Source organism: Pseudopodoces humilis, chromosome 3 (genome assembly GCF_049639895.1).
Source record: "Pseudopodoces humilis isolate 2021_Gansu_Grassland_sample_001 chromosome 3, ASM4963989v1, whole genome shotgun sequence".
NCBI lineage: Eukaryota > Metazoa > Chordata > Aves > Passeriformes > Paridae > Pseudopodoces > Pseudopodoces humilis.
This window is the reverse complement of record NC_142202.1, coordinates 60,956,295-60,977,950: the sequence shown is the minus strand read 5'-3', so window position 1 is coordinate 60,977,950 and position 21,656 is coordinate 60,956,295. Positions and strand designations below refer to the sequence as shown.

General features: G+C 36.2%; 1 protein-coding gene across 2 annotated transcripts in view; it reads right to left on the bottom strand.

Annotated features, from left to right (window-relative positions):
* Positions 1-21,656, bottom strand: part of PTPRK (protein tyrosine phosphatase receptor type K) — a 382,407-nt gene that overhangs the window by 247,074 nt on the left and 113,677 nt on the right. For both annotated transcript variants that reach the window (XM_088052431.1, XM_088052432.1), the window contains exon 3: positions 5,563-5,834. In XM_088052431.1, the coding sequence (XP_087908557.1) occupies positions 5,563-5,834 (272 nt within the window). The remainder of the gene's footprint in view (positions 1-5,562; positions 5,835-21,656) is intronic.

The window sequence follows — 21,656 nt, the reverse complement described above, 5'->3', positions numbered from 1 at the left end:
TCAAACATTAGAGATAGCAGTAAGCAGTGAGCCAGTTAAAAGTGCCTTCATCTGGTGAAAACTATGAAGGAAAGAAGGAAGAAAAAGGAAACAAATATATAAGCCATTTCACTGTGCAGTAATGAGCTAGAAACAAAATCATTTATTGACAGTCACCTAAAATTCTTAAAAGCCACAAAGCTTTCTCAATGGAGTTATTCCTCAGAAAGAGTGCTAAAGAATGATGCACCTACACAAGGAACATTTCAGTGACTTATACTACCTGCAAACACAAGCTGTTCCCAGTTTAAGAAAAAAAAGAAATCTCTCCGTTTATTAACTATATATAACTATACCTTAGATTTCTTTAATTATACAGCTATCCCATCTTTTACTAACACATTTTAGGAAACAATTTTTATATCTCTGCTAGAATGGAATACAATCACTTCACCCTGAAGATAATCCATCCAAGAAGTTCTAATTAATACTTTATTTCTGAGAATCCATAGCATTTTGAAGAATTTAAAAGACTTAATTATAAATTTCAATTTAAAAATCTCTAAAATACAGTGCTACCCCAAGTGAGATTGAAAGGAAATGGTAAGGAGAAAAAAGCCAAGAGAAATGGATGTAGGGGTAGTAGTGGCAGAAAAAGTTAGCTCTTATTTCTACAGCCAGACAACAACTTACATAAAATATGACCAAACTGGTTTAAATTACCACAGAATGAAAGAAATAAATTTCATTTAGGAATCCAGAATAAAATTTAAGCACACATCCACTTGGGGGGTAGAGAGGGCTGGGCATCCACAACAGCTATATCTGTCAGGTACATTCATGGATCTAAAGCCTGCAGTGTGACTAACCTCCATTCACTTTTTTCAGTCTGGTTTACCCACCAGACCAAAAAGGCCCCTATGTCTTGAACTGGAAGAGGATACCCCTTCATATTAGTGAGGGCTTTGCAGAACTCTATCACATTCCTCTAAACTGGGTCTTTTCCCAGGCCGGACCACTTAGCTTATTTCAGCACTTCCTCTCACACACAGTTACAGACCACTCTCCTCTGCCCCTGAACTCCTCCTCATGTTGAGATTTCCATCAAACAATTTTTGCTATCCTACAGCTGAACATCCAAGACTTAAATAGAGAGTTGTAACATTAACTGGTTGGCTGCTTATCAGTGTTGCTCAAATTTTTCAGATAAAGCACTTTCCACATTACATTCTTACCTAACCTTACACTAGCTCCAAGTTTTAGTTATAGAGTGTGTCTTTGGTATTATTATTAGTAACTTTCTGTATTCCAAAATATTTTAAACAAAGGCCTATGAAAATATCAGTCCTTTGGAATGGTGCTGATTTTTTATTTTATTTTTGTTTTTGTTTAAGATTTTTGTACTTTCTTGATGTTAGATAGTATTTCAAGGGAAAAGTCATAAGTAAAAAAAGGACATTGGCCTTATAAACAGGAAGTTGAAGTTTGGGGGGCTGGGTTTTTTCTAAAGTTAGCCTATAATTCAGTTCTACACAGTTCATACAGGTACTTTCCATTTCACTTGTGGCTTTCCTTCCTTATCTATACCAAATGACTAAATCACATCTAGCCCCGTCTTCCCAAATTTTTCTGCATGCAGCTTGTTTAGAGTCTCACATGTCTACAAGTTCAGAATAGTGATCTGATATCCAAAAAGGCAACAAATTCTCATATTTCACACAAAATCTGTTTCCTACCTTATGTGGCATATGGCCCAACTGTACACACCATTACTTCAGTCTACCATCCTCCTGTTATACTTCTATTACAGTTTAAAGACCTTTTGAGATCATAAAGGAAAGTAATTTTCCAAGATCTTTGAGCAATTTAAACTTTTGCAAATCCTATAAATCACCAGTATTATAATAAAGAACAAAATAATTATCCAAATCAGGATTCACAATTCTGCAAGAAAATTATTTGGCTTTCCAGAATTTTCCTGCAGTATTTCTGAACTGATAAAAGACCTTTTGCTCAGTGCAGTTCAGTTTTTTTACTTTGGTAGCTATACTTGCAGGTGCAACATCACTGCTTTGAAGCCAGTATCCCAGCCAGCACCTTAGATAAACTACAGAGCACCATCACTGTATAGTGAATTTATAAAGAACCATAAAGAAACCAAGTAATTAGTGTTTTTCAAGTTTGAAATTTATGGTTCCAAGTCAAGAGTTTATTTACCAGTTTCTGATATAAACATCAGATATGTAATATGAAACCTGAAAAGCCCATGGTTCACATCACAAAGTGAACCTCATATATGAGTAAGCACAGATGTGGTCCTGTGGAAGAAAAACAAATTTGCTGAGGGTGAGGGGGAGACCATACCAAAAATAGCAAACAGGGACTTTTGGGGGAAAAGTGTTTAAAAGCAAACAAACAAATCACAAACAAAATCAAACTAAAAAGGGATGACAGAGGTAGCAAGGGAAGTAGAGAAATGACTGTGATGGAAGCAGAAAGGAAAGAGACAGCCTTCAGCAGTCAGATAACCCCTACTGTGCAAAGCAGGAGACAACTTGGGGAAAGGAACAGAAGCATTAGACAAAACAATTCATCCAGACAGGAATAGGAATAAACATCTCAACTAAAATAAATTAATTACAGTTATAACCTACAAAGAAAACAATGAGACAAAACTCCTAGTCAGTTACAAAGTTTAAACAACAAAAAATCCCAAATTATTTTTCCTTTGAAGCAAACTTGAGGCAGGTCAAAGGTGGCATACTTCCAACAGAGTGATAAAAAGGGTTTATGATACCAAAATCAAATCAACCTTGATCCCAGGGGATTGTCTAATCAAACTCTTTTCATTGAGAGTTTATCCACATGTTAAACAAGAGGAATAGTGGTTGCAGATACCTTTGCTAGCAGGACACAGGTGACGGATTGCATCATTACAGGACTTCCGAAACTCCCCAAGTGCAAAATATGACAACTGAAGAATTACAAGCCCCAGCCTTGGAGAAACCCCTAGGAACAGTCCTAACATGGAATTTACCTCAGAATTCCTTGTCATATATACTGTAGACACTAGCAGCTTAAACCATTGCAAAAAAAAATTAATTAAAAAATAATAATAATATATATATATATACACACGCATTATGAGGAATACAGAAAGGCACCACTTAGGTTCTTAAGCTCAAAGTTTTTGAACCACATTTATGCTTAAGGCTAGAAGTATATTCTGGGAGAGGTACAATCATGAGCTCGTACTGTTCCTGAGCTCTTCTTCAAGCTTCCACTGTCTCTGCCAGCAGAGACAGGGTACAAAACTAGATAAAAACTTTTATCCAGTAAAGCTATTATAATAAACTGTACTATGTTTTGTCAGAAAATAAATATATAAATAATTGCCCAGCAGAATGCAGTCAAAGAAAGGAAATGGATTATTTGAATAATATATTCCTGTGAGTAAAAGGAAGTGTTAAAACCACCTAAAAATGCATAAACTGAATAAACTAGAGTGACATGTAAAAACACTGTGCTAGTTTTGAATAGGAAGCAGTATTGTTTCAACAGAGCACAGCAGAGTACAGCAATGCTGTTTAGAAGCTAATTAGGCAAGGTGCAACACTGCTATTACAACTGACGTGGCCCCGCTGCCAACCTCTAAGCCACCACACAAGACTTCCCTAGAGTGCAACCTGTACTATCCAGCCCCTGACAATCTCTACTCTCCTCCCTCACTTAAAAGTGAAGGAAATAGCAGTGGAGTTGACCTGATTGCATCAAAGTACATGCAAACAATTGTGGTCAGCAGTGATCTTTAGCAGTGTCCTTGCTTGTACAGGCAGGGATCCTATTCCTGGGTTGGTAAAGAACCATTTCCATCTTGTTATAGAAACCAGTGCTTATTTTCCTCAGTGCTAGCTAAACTCATTGACCAACAGGTAGATAAAAATGCCAAAATCACAATCTACAACTGTACCCCATGAGACAAATAACAATAAAAAAAAAAAAAAAATCCATTCCAAAGCATAACTCAACTGAAAATAGCATGCAGATTTCCCCTCCTGTTCATAAAAGTAATTGTGCAAATTGGCCACAAATCACAGCAGGTTGCATTAGCAGTCCTCCAGTTCTTTTCCAGGCTTCTGTTTAACTTAAGCATAAACTGGGTTACACATGATTTCAATATTCCGTTGGACAACCAAGCAAGGGAAAGAATGAATTTAAGCAGTCTATGGAGAGATAATGTGAAGGTTATAACGCAAGTGAAAAATGGCCACACTGCTGAGATAAGGCCCCAACCACCAATCTCATTGTCAAGCATGGCCATCTGTCAGCAGAAACCTGATTTACTGCATATAACGCTGCTATACTTGATCACTACTGTTCTGTGATAAAAGCCTCCCGAGGTTTGTTTAAGGACACCAAATGGTACCTTCTAGCCACATAAAAAGGGTTAATAAAACACCTTCCCTTCTCAAACGCCAAGATTTTTGGAACCAGGCTTCAGAACTTTAAATCAAATTTTACCCAGTTTCAATGCCACTGGCAGATGAAACTGCTTTATAAAAAAATATATTGAAAGCAGGGAAACAAAACCCAAAAAACCCCCCATAAAATGATAGTAAATTACATAATTTTCACTGCATGTGTAACGCTGCTTGCACTGAAGCTTGTTTCTGGATGTTATTTCGATGGTGGGGAATTGCAGCAAACTTTAGATAAAGCCACTTTTAAGATGCATTCCTACAATACCACTATTCAACAAAACCATCAATAAAGCAGCTACTTTCCTTCATTTAATAACTACTCTGGATATCCAAACTGTTCGCAAGAGCACTAATGACGAATATTTAGATAGGGGCCTGTAAGCACATTAATACCTCGTAACTATTCAGGTGAGCACATGTAATCAAACTCTTCCCACTCCTACACACCAGAACAAAAATGCCCATGTATGAGATTCATCCTTCACACCAAATACCCACTGAGTAAAACAGCTGCAGGTACTTTCTCAGGTTAATCAAACAAATCAAATAACAGCATCTAGTAATAACAAAACAATTTTTCCCTCCAAACAACAGGCCTACACTGCAGGTGGTTTTGTCCCATAACAAGCAAACAGGAAAAAAACACATCCTGAACAGCTGCTCATTAGGTGAGCACCATTGTGCCTGCACAGCAAATGAAGCAAATGTCATGTGGAAAAATACACAGTTTACGGTCATGTAATTAGACACGGTAACACGGGCATACACAAAAGAGGAGGGAAGACAAGTACAAATTACAGTTGCACAGGCAATTTATTTCTGGGAGTTCATAATTTTTGATGTTCCTGGACTTTAACCTTACCATTTCTTTTAACAAGGCTTTTTTCCAGCTATTTTTTTTTTTCCTATTATACAAAAACAGATAACTTTGGACAATTACCTGCTATTAAAAAATATCCATTCCCATACAATTATTTATACCGAATGGAACATTTCACTTGAGGACACTGGGAGAATACTCCATTAGAACAGATCAAAGCAACAAAAAGTAAATAGGACTTTGCAGTAAATATAAAGTGGTGTGAATTTATTGCAAGTTTACCTGATACTCATTGGGCCAGAAAGTGCTGACAGCCAACTCTGCTCGAAGCCAGTCTTTGCCAGTAGAGCCAGTGACATTCCAGATGGGATTAGCCAGTGGTCCTTTGTTCACCCTAACAAGGATGTTCAAAGTGCCTGGGTTTCCTCCATTCTTGCTGTACAGAAGGTAGCTGAAGTCGATGCAGTGAGTATCATTTTCTTTCATTGTTGGAAGCTGAAGTCGAGTCTTTTCTCCAGGGTCATGGTCTGATGAAATCACTATCATATATGATCCTAAGAAAGGGGGGAAGTGGGAAAGGGAGGGAAAAAAAGTGGTAGTAAGGAAAAAAAATAAATACTAAGAAACTGATTTTTCACTGTGAAAAAGAATGCAATGCATAGTTTTTTTTTATCCCAGAAACTTAAAAATCCAAGTGGCATGAATTCCAGTAAGCTATAAATGGCTAGACACATGACTGATGCAGGACCTACAGAAGATATCACATAACTCTGAGGACCTTCCTAGATGCCTCCACCTACAAACTTTTCTATCTCTTGTTTTAGAAATATACAATTTCTATATTTTATATATATATATATATATTATACATATATATAATTTATATATCCTTTATAATTGGAAATAGTATCACAGATGGGAAAAAAATAACAAAAGAAGCAAAGGATCGTCATTATCCTGAGGTCACTGAGGCCAAAATTCTCCCAACTTGCTTGGCAAATTTTCAAAACAAAACAAAAATTAAGGTCTACATCCCTCAATGCAGCTTTATCACATCCTTTTCTAAACAAAAAAAGAGGCAGACTTGAATTTGAGGTATATTAGCAATGAAAATAGCTGACTTAGGACACCAAGACAAATTTCTTTGCAAAATTTCTGCTTGCTGCTCGATTAGCCAATGGATTTAAGGGGATAACAGAAGTTTCTACAACTAGAAGAGCATCCATCTTGTAAACGTGTGTTACAAATATACACAAGACAAAACAGGCTGTGCCTGTCTAGCTACAAAGGCAGAAAGTGGAAATCATATGTTTCAGCATGTTATACAGGCAGTAATAATGAATCAATCTGTCCTGCTGTCCTGCAGAATGGACAGTAAAGACAGACTGCCATCTAACCTAGCCCAGGGCTGATCAGTTTCTTCAAGAGTGACAAGTCCAGACCAGGCACCACCTAGTGAGTGAACCCCACAGAAGAAAGCTTGCTAGACAGGGTAGGCCAGGCTGAACTTTCCAAACAAGTGAGAAAATCCGATTCAACATACGATCTGAATCATTGCTACAGGAAAGTCTCCTAATCTAAATTTACCTATCCATCTCCTTAATGAATCCAAAATCTTCCTGTTGACAGATTTTCCTTTTACTTTCAGTCCTAAAGGGCATAACAATAAAGAGCCTTTTCTTGTGAGGAAATTTCAGGTTAAATTCATCTAAAATAGAGAAAAAAATTAACTTAAACTTAAAAAAAATAATGGATTTGTGAACATTTGCCCAAATGAGTAGTCCCACAGAAGTCCTGGGAGTATGTACATGAATACTGGTAAAAAATCTCCTATGGAGTATGTTTGTATAAATTATAATTATTTTGTAGATCAAATTTTATCCTTTGATTTTTAGACAATAAGGAACTATCATGTTCTAGTATGTCCTAACCAGTTGTATTAGGCATTCTGAAAATTATTCACAAGCTGTTGCTCAGGAAAAGATGAAAATTTATGTACATGGATTAAATCATCTGTGTGAGATGCTAATTTACTAGCCTGTAAAGCAAGTCTGTGCTAAAAACTTAGGAAATAAAAAGAGAAATAAATACGATAGAATGAAAGTATTTCACTGTTTTCACATTCATTTCACTGTTCTTATTAAGGCACAGTGCATTGAAATCCATATTTTTAGCAGTCATCTTTAAGAGGTTTTAAAGAAAACTACTAGAATGTAACATAAGCAACCAGTTCATATTTAGAATTGTATGCAGAATCCATTATTTATTTTTCTATTGAAGAATTTGGTAAAGTAGCAATTCCCAGTTATTTCTTCATCATTAATAGCCATTTATAAAAGCACAAAGGAATCATATTATACTACTGAGGTTTGCTGTTACTTTAAGTCTTTAAAGATTATCATTTAGCATCAGTTGATGACTGCCTGAGAAAGTGTTTGTAGACCACATCCACTGGTGTGCAATTTTTATGCTCCTTGACTGTAGAATAAAATTAATAATATGCTTCCTTGTAATCCCTATTTTAATAATACATATGTTCTTATAGGCACCTGATCATCAGACTAGAGAATAAGATTTTCGGAAGTTTTGTTACTAAACACTATGCATGTGGCAGAGGGAGGCGGTACATCAGCAATTTGGGGTTTTTTCTTCCACATAAGAGTCAGAAAACTGAAAAGGTTCAGTAAAAAAATTACAGACTGCTTCCCACACTGTTAGCACTAATTGTCCATGGCCATAAAAATTGCCTCTTTGCCTTTGTTACTTGTATCTTGCAAATATTTTTAAGCAATACACAAAAATCAACTCAGTCTTTCCTACAAAAAAAAAAAATACTTCTAATATTTCTATAGCTAAGATACAGAAGAAGACAAACCCTTCAACATTTTCTGAAAGTGAATTTGGGGCAGGGGAGGGGGGAAGGAAGAAACAGAATATAACAATCAACTTTTGCAGATTTTAAAATTGTTTCTCTCAACTTCTCTAAAGATAAAATCACTGGAAGGAAAAATAAATCAAACTTAAATTACAACAAATAAACTAGAAGAATTTAAAGATCTTGTTTCTATAGTAAGGGAATCTGCTATAGCCTTCAAAAGCTTCAACATACATTTTTAACATATCAACATATTTTATAGTACTCCACTTTCTCAACCTCATTCTTCATCATTTAAAAATACTTAACTGTGAATTTGCATACATCTCTCTACATGTTAGTACCACAGCTCTTCATGAAATGATCCAGACAGCATTTGTAGACTATTTATCATAAAGCCAAAGCATCTGTTCAGCATCTTGGAAACTACTTCCCTTCTCCTCCTTTTTTTAAACTTTAGCAGCTGTATTCCACAAATGTACAGAACCCTGTTCCCTCCTCAGTCATCTACCAACTCCAAGAAAGACAAAAGCCAATGCCAGAGTAAACGATACAGCAAAATTCTATCTTTGGAAAACATATAAAATACTTTCTTACACCTTTCATAAGGAAGTCATTCTTTACTTGTAAAGAAATATAATTGGAAGTGTTAGGAGTTTTCCCCAATTTGTATATGCTTGCAATATCTTAATATTAGTTATTAATAATTATATTATTGAAAAATATTCATAATATCTTAAGATACTATTTGACTTGGCAGAAATGCAAAGTATAAACAAGGGAACTGCTCACAATCTCATTAATTCCCAAGATTACCTGTTTGAGATTTTCAGTGAGAGGTTAGAGCAAGTGTTACAGCGAACTATTCACAGTGGTGCTCCAGGATGGAGCAGGGACAAAGAGTGAGGAGGAAGGAGCAGCAAACACCAAATGCACTGGACTGACTGCAGCCCCCAGTTCCCAACCCTCTCTGATGGGGTGCAAATTTGGTTAATTTTTCCCCAAGATGAATCTGGTTCATCTGTGACAATGTAACTGGTGATTTACAAAATAAGTTATCTCCTTGTCTTTGTCTCAATCCATGACCTTGCCCACTCTGTTTTCCACCTTGTACTGCTGAGGAAAGGAAAAAAAAAAGGCAGGGTGAGGGGCTGGCCAAGGTCAACACACCACAGCTGCCAGAAAGGTAAAGAGCAGCGGTTAATGTTAGCTAACACTAGTACTAAGTGTTTTATTAAACCCCAGTAGAGCCAGGCTCCATGACTTTTTCCCCATTGTTACTGGCCTAACAAGGTCAGGTACAAGCAGATGTAAAACACTGTATACACCTACTATCCTTGAAAATAAGGAAGAAAAGCCACACTGATCTGTGTTCTATTTCCACTAAGATTTTACAAGAAGAAAGTCAATTGAAAGTGAGTTACTCCATTAAATCCCAAAATGGTAAAAAATGAAATATTAAAAAAAAAAATTAGAAGAAAAAAAATCAACATATTTGGTGCAATGAAGAAAGACAAATTTTACATGAAAGGCGGAAGTTCATTTTTTCTTCTTATTACAAGACAGAAAGGGAAAATTTCATCTTTGGATGATGCTGCAAAGAAATGAAAGAAGTATCCAAAGTCACATCTGTGCCAGGACAAAGATTCATTGCTCTTAAATATTCTTTTTGCTCCCTATTTTTCACCATGCTCCAGAATGATGTCTTTAGTTATTCTGGCAGTTAGTGCAGTTACAAAATGCACACAACTCATCAGTAACATTTTTCTTGAAAATTTTTCTTGTAGTTTGACAGTAATGCTGCTTCATCCTTTCAGTAATTCCCAGAAGAATCTTTTCCATTCTTGTGAGTTTACGATCTTTAAAATTCATAAATATGTTCTCTTTTGCCAAAGAAGCTTAAGTGTTAATTTTTCCTACTTGAATATAGTTTAGTTTTCTCCAAATCAAACCAAATCCTCTCATTTAGCTTTTCTTCTCTGAAGTGCCTTCTATCTATTTGCCAGTTAATAGCTTCCAATATTATTCCTGATGTAAAAGGTCAATCCAATTCTCTCCTACACAAAACAGAAACATCAGACTATGAAACAGCTAAATGGCACTGCCTCCTAAGCTTTGACCAAGTTCATGCAAATAGTTCAGCTTTAGGATCAGTCTTTCAGGAAGATTTTGATGCCTACTTGGCATTTAATTCATGCACTTGCTGAAAGACACAGCTATGGAATAAGAGACACTAGACTTTCCCTGAGCTATGTTATTAAACATAGCTGTATATACATCATAGTTTTCACTGCCTTTTATTTATTTTGATAAGCATTAAACTTGATGTCCTAGTTCAGTGGCAAGGACAGATCATTTTAGAATAATTGAATTCTTTAACTAATTAATTGTGAGAAGTCTTAGGTTTTATCCCCTACTAAAAACCAAGCTTTCTTATTACCTAGCAGTTAATCGAAGCTAAGAAATCATGCTAAGATTTAATAAAAAAGTCCTTCTATAAAATAACATTTGCCCACTGTAAGGTACCAATGCGGCAGAGCAGTTTCCCGATCAAATTATTTTCTCTCACTTCCTTGCTTCCTGCAAAACGGGTTTGTATTTGAAGTGTGAAACTTGTAATTTTCAGCAGGCTGGTCTTCAGCTCCTGCAAATTCTCTTTCCTCTAAAGAAGAACTAACCATCAAACCATCTCCATTTTGGGGACCTACTGTGGTAATTTCTCTGCCTGTGAATGGCAATGTCAATTACACAAAGTGGAGGGTCCAGGCACTTATGTGCCTTATCCTAAAGCTCGAGACTATGTGACCTTTTTATCTTTTAATAATGACTGTGTAACATAGTCCCTGATAACGTTTAGGGCAACATTTATGAGAGGCTGCAGGCAAAGAGCAGTGGCTGAAATAAGAGAAATAGGCTTGCAACTGGAAGCAGACTGCAAAGAAAAGTTCAGAGACATCTATATTAATTCACAGAAAATGTATATTTCACACACAATAGTATTTATGCCTATTTTATTCTTCTGAGAATCTCTTCCCTGTGACAGTTTGAGAGAGTCCTTTACTTGTATTTGCAATTTTTACTGTAATTTGCAAGAAGGGAAAAAACAAAGGCTAATTATAAAAAGTCAAAAGCTCTTAAATTTTTCCTCTTGCAGGAAGAAAAATGGAAAAAAACCAAAGCCTATGAATATGTTAAATATACTCCAGGTAAACCTCCATGTGCTTGGGTTTAATAAAACCTGAGACCATTATAGCCTTTTCATCCTCTTTTGCCCTCCATTACCCAACATACAGTACATGTCTGCGAACCTAGGATAGAAAAAAAAAATAGAAAAAAAACCCCAAAGAAATTATGAAGAAAAACTAGAGACATTTTAAGGGTTTTTAACTTTAGTGCCCTGCACCATCAGTTAAGGACAGGCCTTAAGGAGAGTGCCTAGAGAAAAATGTTACTTTGTAACACTAAAATCTTACTTAAGACACATTATTTGATACACACTTAAAATGTCCAATGTAGTTATATCCTGATGTCACATGCTTGCATTGCAAAAAAATCAAAAATAAAGTTATTGGTGTAAACAGCAGAAGATTTTCTCCAAAATTTCTTTAGATGACTACAATTCAGAGATATCTTTCCACTTCACTTGTTTACAATATCATGCCCTATAAAGACTCAAAATGTTGAAGGCTTGTTTCAAGTTCCTAACAGGCTGTCAAAGTGAAAGCAGGGGTGAATGAGGAGCATGAATTTCAACTTCATTGCCTAAACTCAGTTCCAAGGCACCACAAATCAAATACAAGTCAGGATAAGACTCCAAATTTACTACAGAGATTAAAAATAAAAACAAAAATACACAATACAGACAGGGATTTTTTTTTTCCCCTTGGCGAATGCAAATATTTTGGGGTTTTCCTACTTCTAATAGAAAATGAGAATTATTAAAAGAATCAACCCAAAGTAGGTTATTAAGCTACAGTGTATAAATAAAAGCAGAGGACTCACTCAATTTGAACAGAAACTTAGTCTCATGGACTGCAAGAGCTCATCAATTCATCAATTTCACACTGACATTGCAATTTCACAGGAAGAGAAAAGGTGTCCTGCCCTCCAGGCTGTACTTGTTGATGCCAAAAGTCCTGCTCTACAGCAGGGTCATGCAACAGGGATTTCCCCACTGACCACACCCATGGAGGTCAAGCAACAGGGACACAGCCTGACAACACTGATCCAGGCAAGGCAAATAAAAACAGCATCAAATCAGCCAAAGAATTAATATCATGGGCAGTACAACACTTTACAGTATTTACAGCTATGATACTAGTGGCTTGATACTAAAATCACTCATGACTCATCCACTTCCATAAGAATAAGAAAATGTTTGCAATTAAAAGGGAAAATGAGAAACAAAAAAACTCTGTGTTTCAAAGGCATGTAGTATTTGCAATGAAGTTCACAATGAACTTCTGACTAAAATTGTTCCTGAGCTGGATGTAGCTACAAAAGTTCTGTTCTCTGTACTAACATTTTAGAAATTAATAAATATGAAAAATAAACACTCTGAAAGTATTGGAATTTGTAGTTTTCTCATACATAACATCAAAATTCTGTGGACTGTTTGTACTGACACAGAGAAAATTGACCATGATGACAAACCAGTTTCTGAGGTATAGTAATTTCCTCTCTCTTTTTACACGCAATGGGCCTTTAGCTAAAACAGACTTTAGGAACTCCAAAACCTGAGACAGAAAAATTTCAGCAACTGATATTTGCAATGCAAGCTTGTAGTGTCTGTACAAGAGAGCATTTATTTACAAGAGAGCATTGTACTCCTTTGAACTACACCTTCCAACAAAGCATTCAGAAAATGACATTTGATATGGTGCATCAAGCAAGCTTATGAAAGGACAGTGTTACTGAACAGTAAGCTGCATTTCAGTAACCAAAAGGCACAAGGAATAGTTCCATATTTATTTAGGGATTAAGTGATGTACTCTGTCATGAATTTTTTAACATGGGCATCCATGAATGGATGGGTAAGAAGAAAGTAGAAACAGCTCTGAACTGTCTGAAATTGTGCTGCAAACCCATAAATACCCCACGGATGGTGGCTTAGTGACTCCAGGATGCTTCTCAGTCACTCAGGTGCTGATCTGGCTGCCCAAAGAGCAGCAAACATTGGCCAGCTTCCAAATTCCAAGGCACTCCTGCACCTCCTGGGAAAATTTCAGCTGCATGAAGGCACCAATGCCTAAAAACACTCGCAATAACTTCACTGCATAAAAAACAGGTCCAGAAAAGAGTTTAAATCCATTTTGCTTCACCATTCCTGATAGCTGCTCTGATATTACTTGACTAGATAAGAGGAGCTTTCTTACACCCATTTTTGTTCAGACCTGCCAGGATGAAAGACCAGTGTTGGCCATTCTGCACCCACCTCCAGGTTTAGGATGCCACTGTATCACCACCACTGCTGAACATTAGCATTTAGATGTTTCAGATGCTGATAAAAGAGACATACTTTACCTAGGATGTTACAAGAGATAGGGGTCAGATTATAAATTTCCAGGGAGTATTATTCATTTAAATAGAAATTAAAGTGAAATATTAAAATATTTAGAGTACTCTAGGGCAGACAGTTTATAGAAAATGTCTATAAAATAGTGCTAAAATCTTTAGTGTGCTGCTACAGTGCAGAAAAACAAGTTCACAGAGAATTCACAAATGTCAGCCAAGTTAACCTGAAAGCTCACAGCTACTGAAATTCACAGGACTTTTACTTCTACCGAATGCCCTCCTCCACCTACACTCATCAGACCCTCGCAAAGCAACACACAAATCCCATAATAAAAGACTTAAATCTCCAGTACCTGCCTCTTGACAGAGGCAAGGAGACAGAAAAGCTTGATTTCTTCCTAGGTGAGGGAAATGACTCCTGGAAAAGTCCAACAAGAACCGAAGCCACATCAAGATAAGAGAGGAAACTGAAGATAAGTGGAATTTTCTTCATTAAAAAACATAGTTACAAGTAACTTCTTTCAATTATCGTGAAAGTATTTAGACAAAGCCAGATCAAAATGTATCTTTACAACTACTTTTTTTAGTTGTTGCCAGCTAAAAACACTCTGCAAAGACTCTAGGCATTTTTCCCCTCCAGAGTACAAAGTGACATCTAGATTTTACCTGAATGGGAAAAAATATAATTTTTGAATGCGCATTCATACTCAAGAGTGTCTTTAACACACTAGTCATTCTTCCAAAACAACAAGATTAAAGTGCCTTGAGAAGATATTTACTTCTATCAGCTTAAAACACTGAAACTAAGAACAGAAACAAAAGTGGTCATTCCCTGGATAAGTATGTGAAGGAAGAAAATAAGAATTAACTATCTGCTGAAAATACTACTCTCAAGCATCACCAACAGTTAAATAAAGGCTCATTACCATATGTGACAGCAGATTACAACTGCTATTACAGAACTTTCAGAAGATGAAATTAAATGTTCTATATTTTTTATAGTAGTCTTAGAATTTATTTAAAGCATGGGAGGTCCATAAAATATTTTTACTGGGTTTTTTTAGGGTTTTTTTGGTAACAGGAAGAATATTTATTCCTTTCTTTTCAATCACTTTTTCTCAGCACCAAATAGTAATGTTTCCTTTTATGAAATAAATTTTTTCTCAGAACATTACTTTATGTAACAGTGACCTGAAGAATCTTTGTTATTTCCAGGCTTTGCTGCTTTCACGGGTATAGGACCTACACTTAAGGAGTTGTATATTCCTTGATTAAATGTACAACATAAGTTAAGAACCAGCTGCTGGGAAGGATAGGATACCACCGATAGGAGTTTTGAAAAATAATATAAAACAATATTTAAATAGTAGAAAAAAAAATTCACCCTATGCATTCAGAAGACAGATTTAATAGCAACTTGTTTGCTGTTCTTCAAAACATCATCTGACCTGCCCTCTGAAGTACATACCTCACTTTGCAGTGGCTCACACTCCAGTTGAGTACAACCATAAGTCAGGCCTTTGTCAATACTATAGCAGGACTCTCTAGTGAACTCAAGTAATTCCTTAAGGAAAAAAAGCTGAAAACCTTGAAATTTATTAAGTTCCAAGGAAGTCTTCCATCTGTCTTCCAGACCATCAACACATGGTTATGCATATTCGTAAAATAAAAACTTGAGCAATTTAACAAGTGTGGTACAGTGACACTGAATGCCCCATAAAGAGCTGAATATGACATAGATGGAAGAGGCTAAAAAGAGGGATCATATACAGACAGCTACTTCTGAAATTATTTTGATTTTCCAGTTACTGATAGTAATATTGATCTCACAATTGCAAACAGTCCTATAACGCATATCTCTGTGATAATTATAATAAATAATTTAACAACACTTAAAGAGAGCAGTCAAAATCCATGAATCATACATATGCAAAAAATGCACTGAGAAATGCACTACCCAAGAGTATAGGGATTCATATTAATTACCAGAGAAACTAGATTAAAAACCCTAAAATACACATTGCACACCAGAAAGAATCTGTACAGACAATAAAAATGACAAAAACAGACTAAAAACCCAAGCCAAAGCATGGTTAAAGCATTTGTCTCGATACCTAGGAAGGCTTACAAAATACATTAAAACCTTAAGTTCAGAAATTAGAATCTGTTGCTCTCCTAGACGCTGGTGCTTGCAGTTAAAACAAAGACATGGGGTTTATGGTGTGTGACAACTCTCGTTGTGCTTCACATCTTGCAAATAGCCCTCTGCTCCACAGACATCAACTACTCTTCTCTTCCAAACACTTCAACTGATTTGCATTAAGCCATTACACCCAGAGTAAAGGCTATAACCTGCAAGTAGCTGGATGCCTGCTGCATCTCCATCAGCCATGATGGAGCCTAGGATGCCCGAGAGGTCATTGTATTTTCCAGCCGAATTAGTTGTTTTAAAACAAACGGATAAATAAGCTCTCCTTACAAAACTCTTGCCTCTCAAGCTATATTAGCAGCTCAACTGGTTTTACACTCTAGTACACTGTCTTTCCTCTACAGGGAAATGCTCCTGAAATAGATTGAAACAACCCTATTCTACCCTATCTATTATAAAAATCACTCATGCTAGCATACTAGTGGTTTTTATAGTGTTTTGAAAGAAATAATTTGTCTCAGTGTCCAGCAATAGGAGAAAAGCAAGCAGAAAGACTGCATATAAGCTAAGACTGCTGTGTCAGAGAAAACTTGAAGTTCAACAGCTATGAATGGGGTTTGGTTGTCTTTCTTGTTGTTTGGGGGATTTTTATTTTCATCTCAGAAAACACCTAGGTTTGTGAAGATTCACATCTTTCCTCCTGACACCACAGTTTCCAATTCATAAAAGTTGGAAAAGCTTTTGGCTTCCAAATAGCTAGTTTATACATACTAATGCCATTTAAATCCTCCTCTATTGTGAATACTGAAGCTCACAATGCCAGAAAAATACTAAACATATGCATCCAAGTCCATAATATATAGCTGGTAACTTCATGCAGGTGGAGCAATTTTCTCTGCACCAGGTTAATGTGATTAACCTAAACTTCTGTAACATACAAAAAACCTGATAAATCTACCCAAATATGCACCACATGAAGGATGAGAACCCTGCCTCCATTTCAGACAATTTGTGAAATTTTACCACTAATATTCATTAATCAAACACTGTACAAAATTATTAGGGCTATTAGGACATTGAACCCACATTCCAGAGGTAATTTAACACAAGTATCTTCTGTGATTTATTTCGCACTTTTGTTTTCTCCAGTAACACAGTACAGATATCAGAGTACCCAGTCATCCAAAAGCTATTTTCTTTTCTTTTTCAAGCTGCAATTAGGATTTAAATAAAGGTTTTGCAGTTGTACTTCCTAAGGGAATGTATAACTTATCCTGAACTAAGAATATAATTTCAGTCTCTGAAACTTTTCTTTCAAAATTAGAATTTGCTGAAACCATAAAGCAAAACTGAAGTTGCTAACAGCTATGAATCATAATACTGCCTTCAAATGTTTTGAATGTCCAAATATGATGCTCAGGAATCAAGTATCATCTCAGAAAATGAAGAGAGATTAATCTTATAGTATTGTCTTCTAACATTAAACTTTTCTAAAAAAAAAAATATCTCTGTGAAGGGAATATCAAACAAATTTAGAAAATAAGCACAGCTGTTAATCATGACAGAGTAGTTACTAAAAAAGGTTTTTTTGAAAAAAGATTGAATATTTTTTTCCTCTTATGTTTCACCTATCAACCCTCTTGAGAGCAGCCAAGGACTAACCAGAATTTCTCTATTTAGAATGGAAATGCACAGCAATTAGGGGAAAGAAAAGGAATTTTGATTTGTTCCAACTGAAATAGATAAAAATAGGCAATATGCTCAGTGTACGTTCTTTTCTCACAAACTGAAGACATAACTGTTCCTGGCATTTATGTACATAGAAATATTTCAGGACAAAAGACTGTGACAGCAGATAGCAGAACACCTCTGACTCTGGTTAAGAGACAGTTATTAAGCACTCAATCCCAGAATTCAATTAACATTTTATCTAATCATCAACCTGAATCTCTCTTACTGCAATTTAAGATTATTACTGTTTAACCTATCACCAGCCAACATGAAGTTCAGGTTACTCCCTTCTTTGCACCAACCTTTAACTTCTTGAAAATTTTTATTTCCTCTTTCTGTCCTGTAAAAGAGACAATCCTAATTTTCTTCAGACTTTGCACAGAGGAAATGCTGTTGTTTAGCCCTCTGCCATTTCTGCTGCTTTCCTCTGAGATTTCCCAGAACAGGCATTCTCCTTCCATACTCCAAACTGAATAATAGTACCTATTCTTCTAACTGCACTAAGAAAAAAAAAAAAAAAAAAGGAAAACTGAAAAGATTATTTAATGTATATTTCAACAGAACATCATTTACAAACCAATTCTGTCTGCCTTTTTCACAACAGCGTAATAAGCCTGAGCAGTTTCACCAAATCATTTCTTCATTATTTTTCAATTCTTTTTGATGAGTACTGCCCTAATGCATCATAATAATTTCTGAATCCCAGATTACCCTCAAATTGGCTCGCAGGTAGAGTAACCTGAATAGCCTCAGCCAAAGAACATTTGTTATTCCATCATCCATGGCACTAACAAAAACAATAAGAAAGACTGGATGCTATCAGTGTTTTCCAAGCAGCTTTTCACCTGCCATAAAGCCTTTTCAATTTCATCAAGATGTTTCTTCTACAAGCTTAAGTGGTATTTACTTCCCTAAGTGGTAACTACTTCTCCCCTTTCTTCTCCTCATATATTTAGAGAAATAAATTTGCACTTCATTAAATATTATAGAACTTCTTTCTTGGTACTCTCCAATATCTGTACCTTAGCTCAGTACCACTTGAAATATACTGTCAAGACGAGGCTATGGAGCTGAAGATCATCAGCTCTGGTGGAAAGAAACACCTCATTTCAATGCCTACTCCTAAGATGCCCAGGTCAGCAGCAAGAGCAGCTATTCCCTGGCCCACAGGGATTAGTGAGGACAGGGCACTCACAGGTGGCTCCATTCAGGCCATCCAGAATAGCCAGGCAGCCTCTGCACCCCTGAGTCCTGTGCGTCACACACACAGCTCTAAAACAGTCCTTTCCCATGCCCCTCCTGGGTCTGTCCTAGCTTTCTTAGGGATGGAAATGGGAATGGTGGGGCAAGGGGACCTCAGTTCAGCAGCTTCTGTAGTGCAATGCCAAGGCTATTGATGGCTACCTCAGGCTAGACTTCTGGAAGGAGAAGACATGCTGGAACACTGGTGGACAGCACAAGGCATGAAGTGGAAGACAGCATAGCACCAGTGCTGGCAGCCAAGAAGCGTCCAGAACTGCACACCGAGGGCTTGGGCATCAGGTACACCTTCCTGAACTGCAGTGGTGTGCAAGCAAGGAAACCCACAGGCCCAGGAATGTTTTGCCCCCATTAAAACAAAGTTACCCGTGACACGGCAATTTCCATTTTGAGTGTTAATTCATCAAGAAAAAATTAGAGACTAACAATGGAAATTAGTTAAACGTGTTCACATAATTACATAGGAATCAACTGTTTGGGCTGGGGGGTTTTGGGTTTGCTGGTTTGGGGAAAGCTGTGAGTAACCAAGTGCATGATTGCAGATAGTGGCAAAGTGGAAAAGAAATCCATCAGTTGTCAATGCAAGAAAGCATTCTGGCTCTAGACAACTGTCATCTCACATCCCCTTCTCCAATGTTCTCATTATTACATAAAAGATACATAAACATGTAAACAAATGGATTCACAGGCCCACAGGAACAAGTAGGCTGCTGCTTCATCTGAAGAAAAAGCAAAACAAAAAATGAAATAAATACCTTCAAAAGTTGAAAATAATTTGAAGGTCTATGCAGCTAACAAAACCCATTAATTTCTTTTAATGCCAGGTACAAATTATAATTTAAGTTGGAAATTTACTGAGAAACTGAACAGAATAAAAATAATACCTTGTGAGATGTAAGACAAATTTTGAAAGAAGCACTTTTTTCCTTTAAAATTATCAAGCATTTTTGTAAAACTCAACATAGCAAGGCCAAGGCAAAGCTTGAAGCAACCATATGGCTCAGTCATTTAGCAAAACAGGAATTAAGGCAGTGCAGGTGGCTATGGAAGTATTCGGTGATGTTTAATTTTAATGAACTAATTTGAACAATGTGTGATAAAATCAGCATATAAAATGATGCACATTGCTGGAATTATCAGGAGAAATGCCTCTCTCCTGCAAGGCTCAATTGTTCTACACAAAAGGCACCTTCAGACATTGTGGGTGTGTAGGGATATAGGAGGGTGAAGCCAAGAAAAGTAAATGAAAACATGTATCGAATACACATAATATTTACACCTATGTAAAACCAGACACCTGTAGCCTATCTAAAACAATTACTCCAAACTCTGCCCTTAATTTTGTATTTCAGTTTTGCCAGAACTTAGTTCTGTATCATAGCAACAAATTGTCAGTTTCTTTTTGCAATTTATATTCAGAGTGTATATTAATTTTCTGAAAATTAGCATTTACTTGAGACTGCTAATGCTTTCATATTACATGACATCCAATGAATCAATAGTTTCCATGAAAAAAAAATGAATGACAATACTATGTAAACCATGCTGCTGAAGTTTAAAGTAGCAGACAGGTATAACTTTTGTGAAGAAAAACTACCAACAGGCCATCATTTTTAATATCTGCCACAATTTCTCCTTTAATTCAAAGGTCAGCAAGCACATTTCCTACTGTGAGTGATCAGCGTCTCGCTGTCTTTATAAGGCACAATTACTTGGACAGCTATTAATCATTTCTAACAATTAGAAACATTGCTCCTGTCTTCAAAAAAGGGATGGTTATGAGGTTTTACCTCCATTCAAAGCCTTAAGAATTGGATTAGTTACTCCAAAGTGACAAGGGCCTCACATTGGTATGAAAAGAGAATTCTATACTGATAAATCATAGCACTATTGAAAGTGCTGTGCTGCCAGAGAGACTCACTTTAAGCAATACACTGGAAAATTTTCAATTGATGTGAGTCATAACAAGGCTCTTCCTCTTAGTCTTTCATTTTAAACTGAACACATGAACCTGTGGTACCCAAAGCAACGAAAAGCACTGGAGTAACCCTGCACCACCCCCAGACATGTAATTGTTCCATTGGATTCAACAGAAACCATCTTCACCTTTCATGAATCATTCTGGGTAGTATATAATTAAGCTGAGGAAGGAACAAGACGATAACATTCAAACTTAAGCACAATAAGCTTCAATATTGGTCTGAATTATTTCTGAGTTAGCCAATAGGCACATTTAATACTACACAATGCTCTGTTAGGTTTATTAATTTCTACTTGAGACCACTCATCATGAGGAGATAAGTAGGCAAAAACATTCTTCTTCACATTGAAGCTCTATACTGCTAGCTAATTTACATTCCTGTGGCAAGAACTTTATTGCCCAGGAAAAAGGTAAATATAAGGAGGAAGAAATTTTAAAAAAGCCAGACAAAAAAACCACCTAAACCATACAAAACAAACAAACAAAAAAAAAAACCAAAAAAACAAAGGGCAAATTCAATAGAATATAACATATAAATATGGATTACACCACACTGGAACACCATATTAAAAAAAAAATCACATCAAATATGCTGGTGAAAAAAAAGTATCACAAAACCAGATGGAATAGCAGTGATGAAAATTAATATATGTGAAAGGAAAGCATAGCTAGACATAAAAAAAAAAAAAAAAAAAGGACACAAACACTTGTTAAAAGGCAATCATGGGGCTGCAGAGAGGTTAATGACAGAGTTCCACAGGACCAGCTCTAGAATACATCACAGTACAAAAAAGCAGTAATATCCTGTAAGACACTTTGTGATACAAGGCTGTGAGACATCTCAAAGTAATGGAGAACAAGAGCAT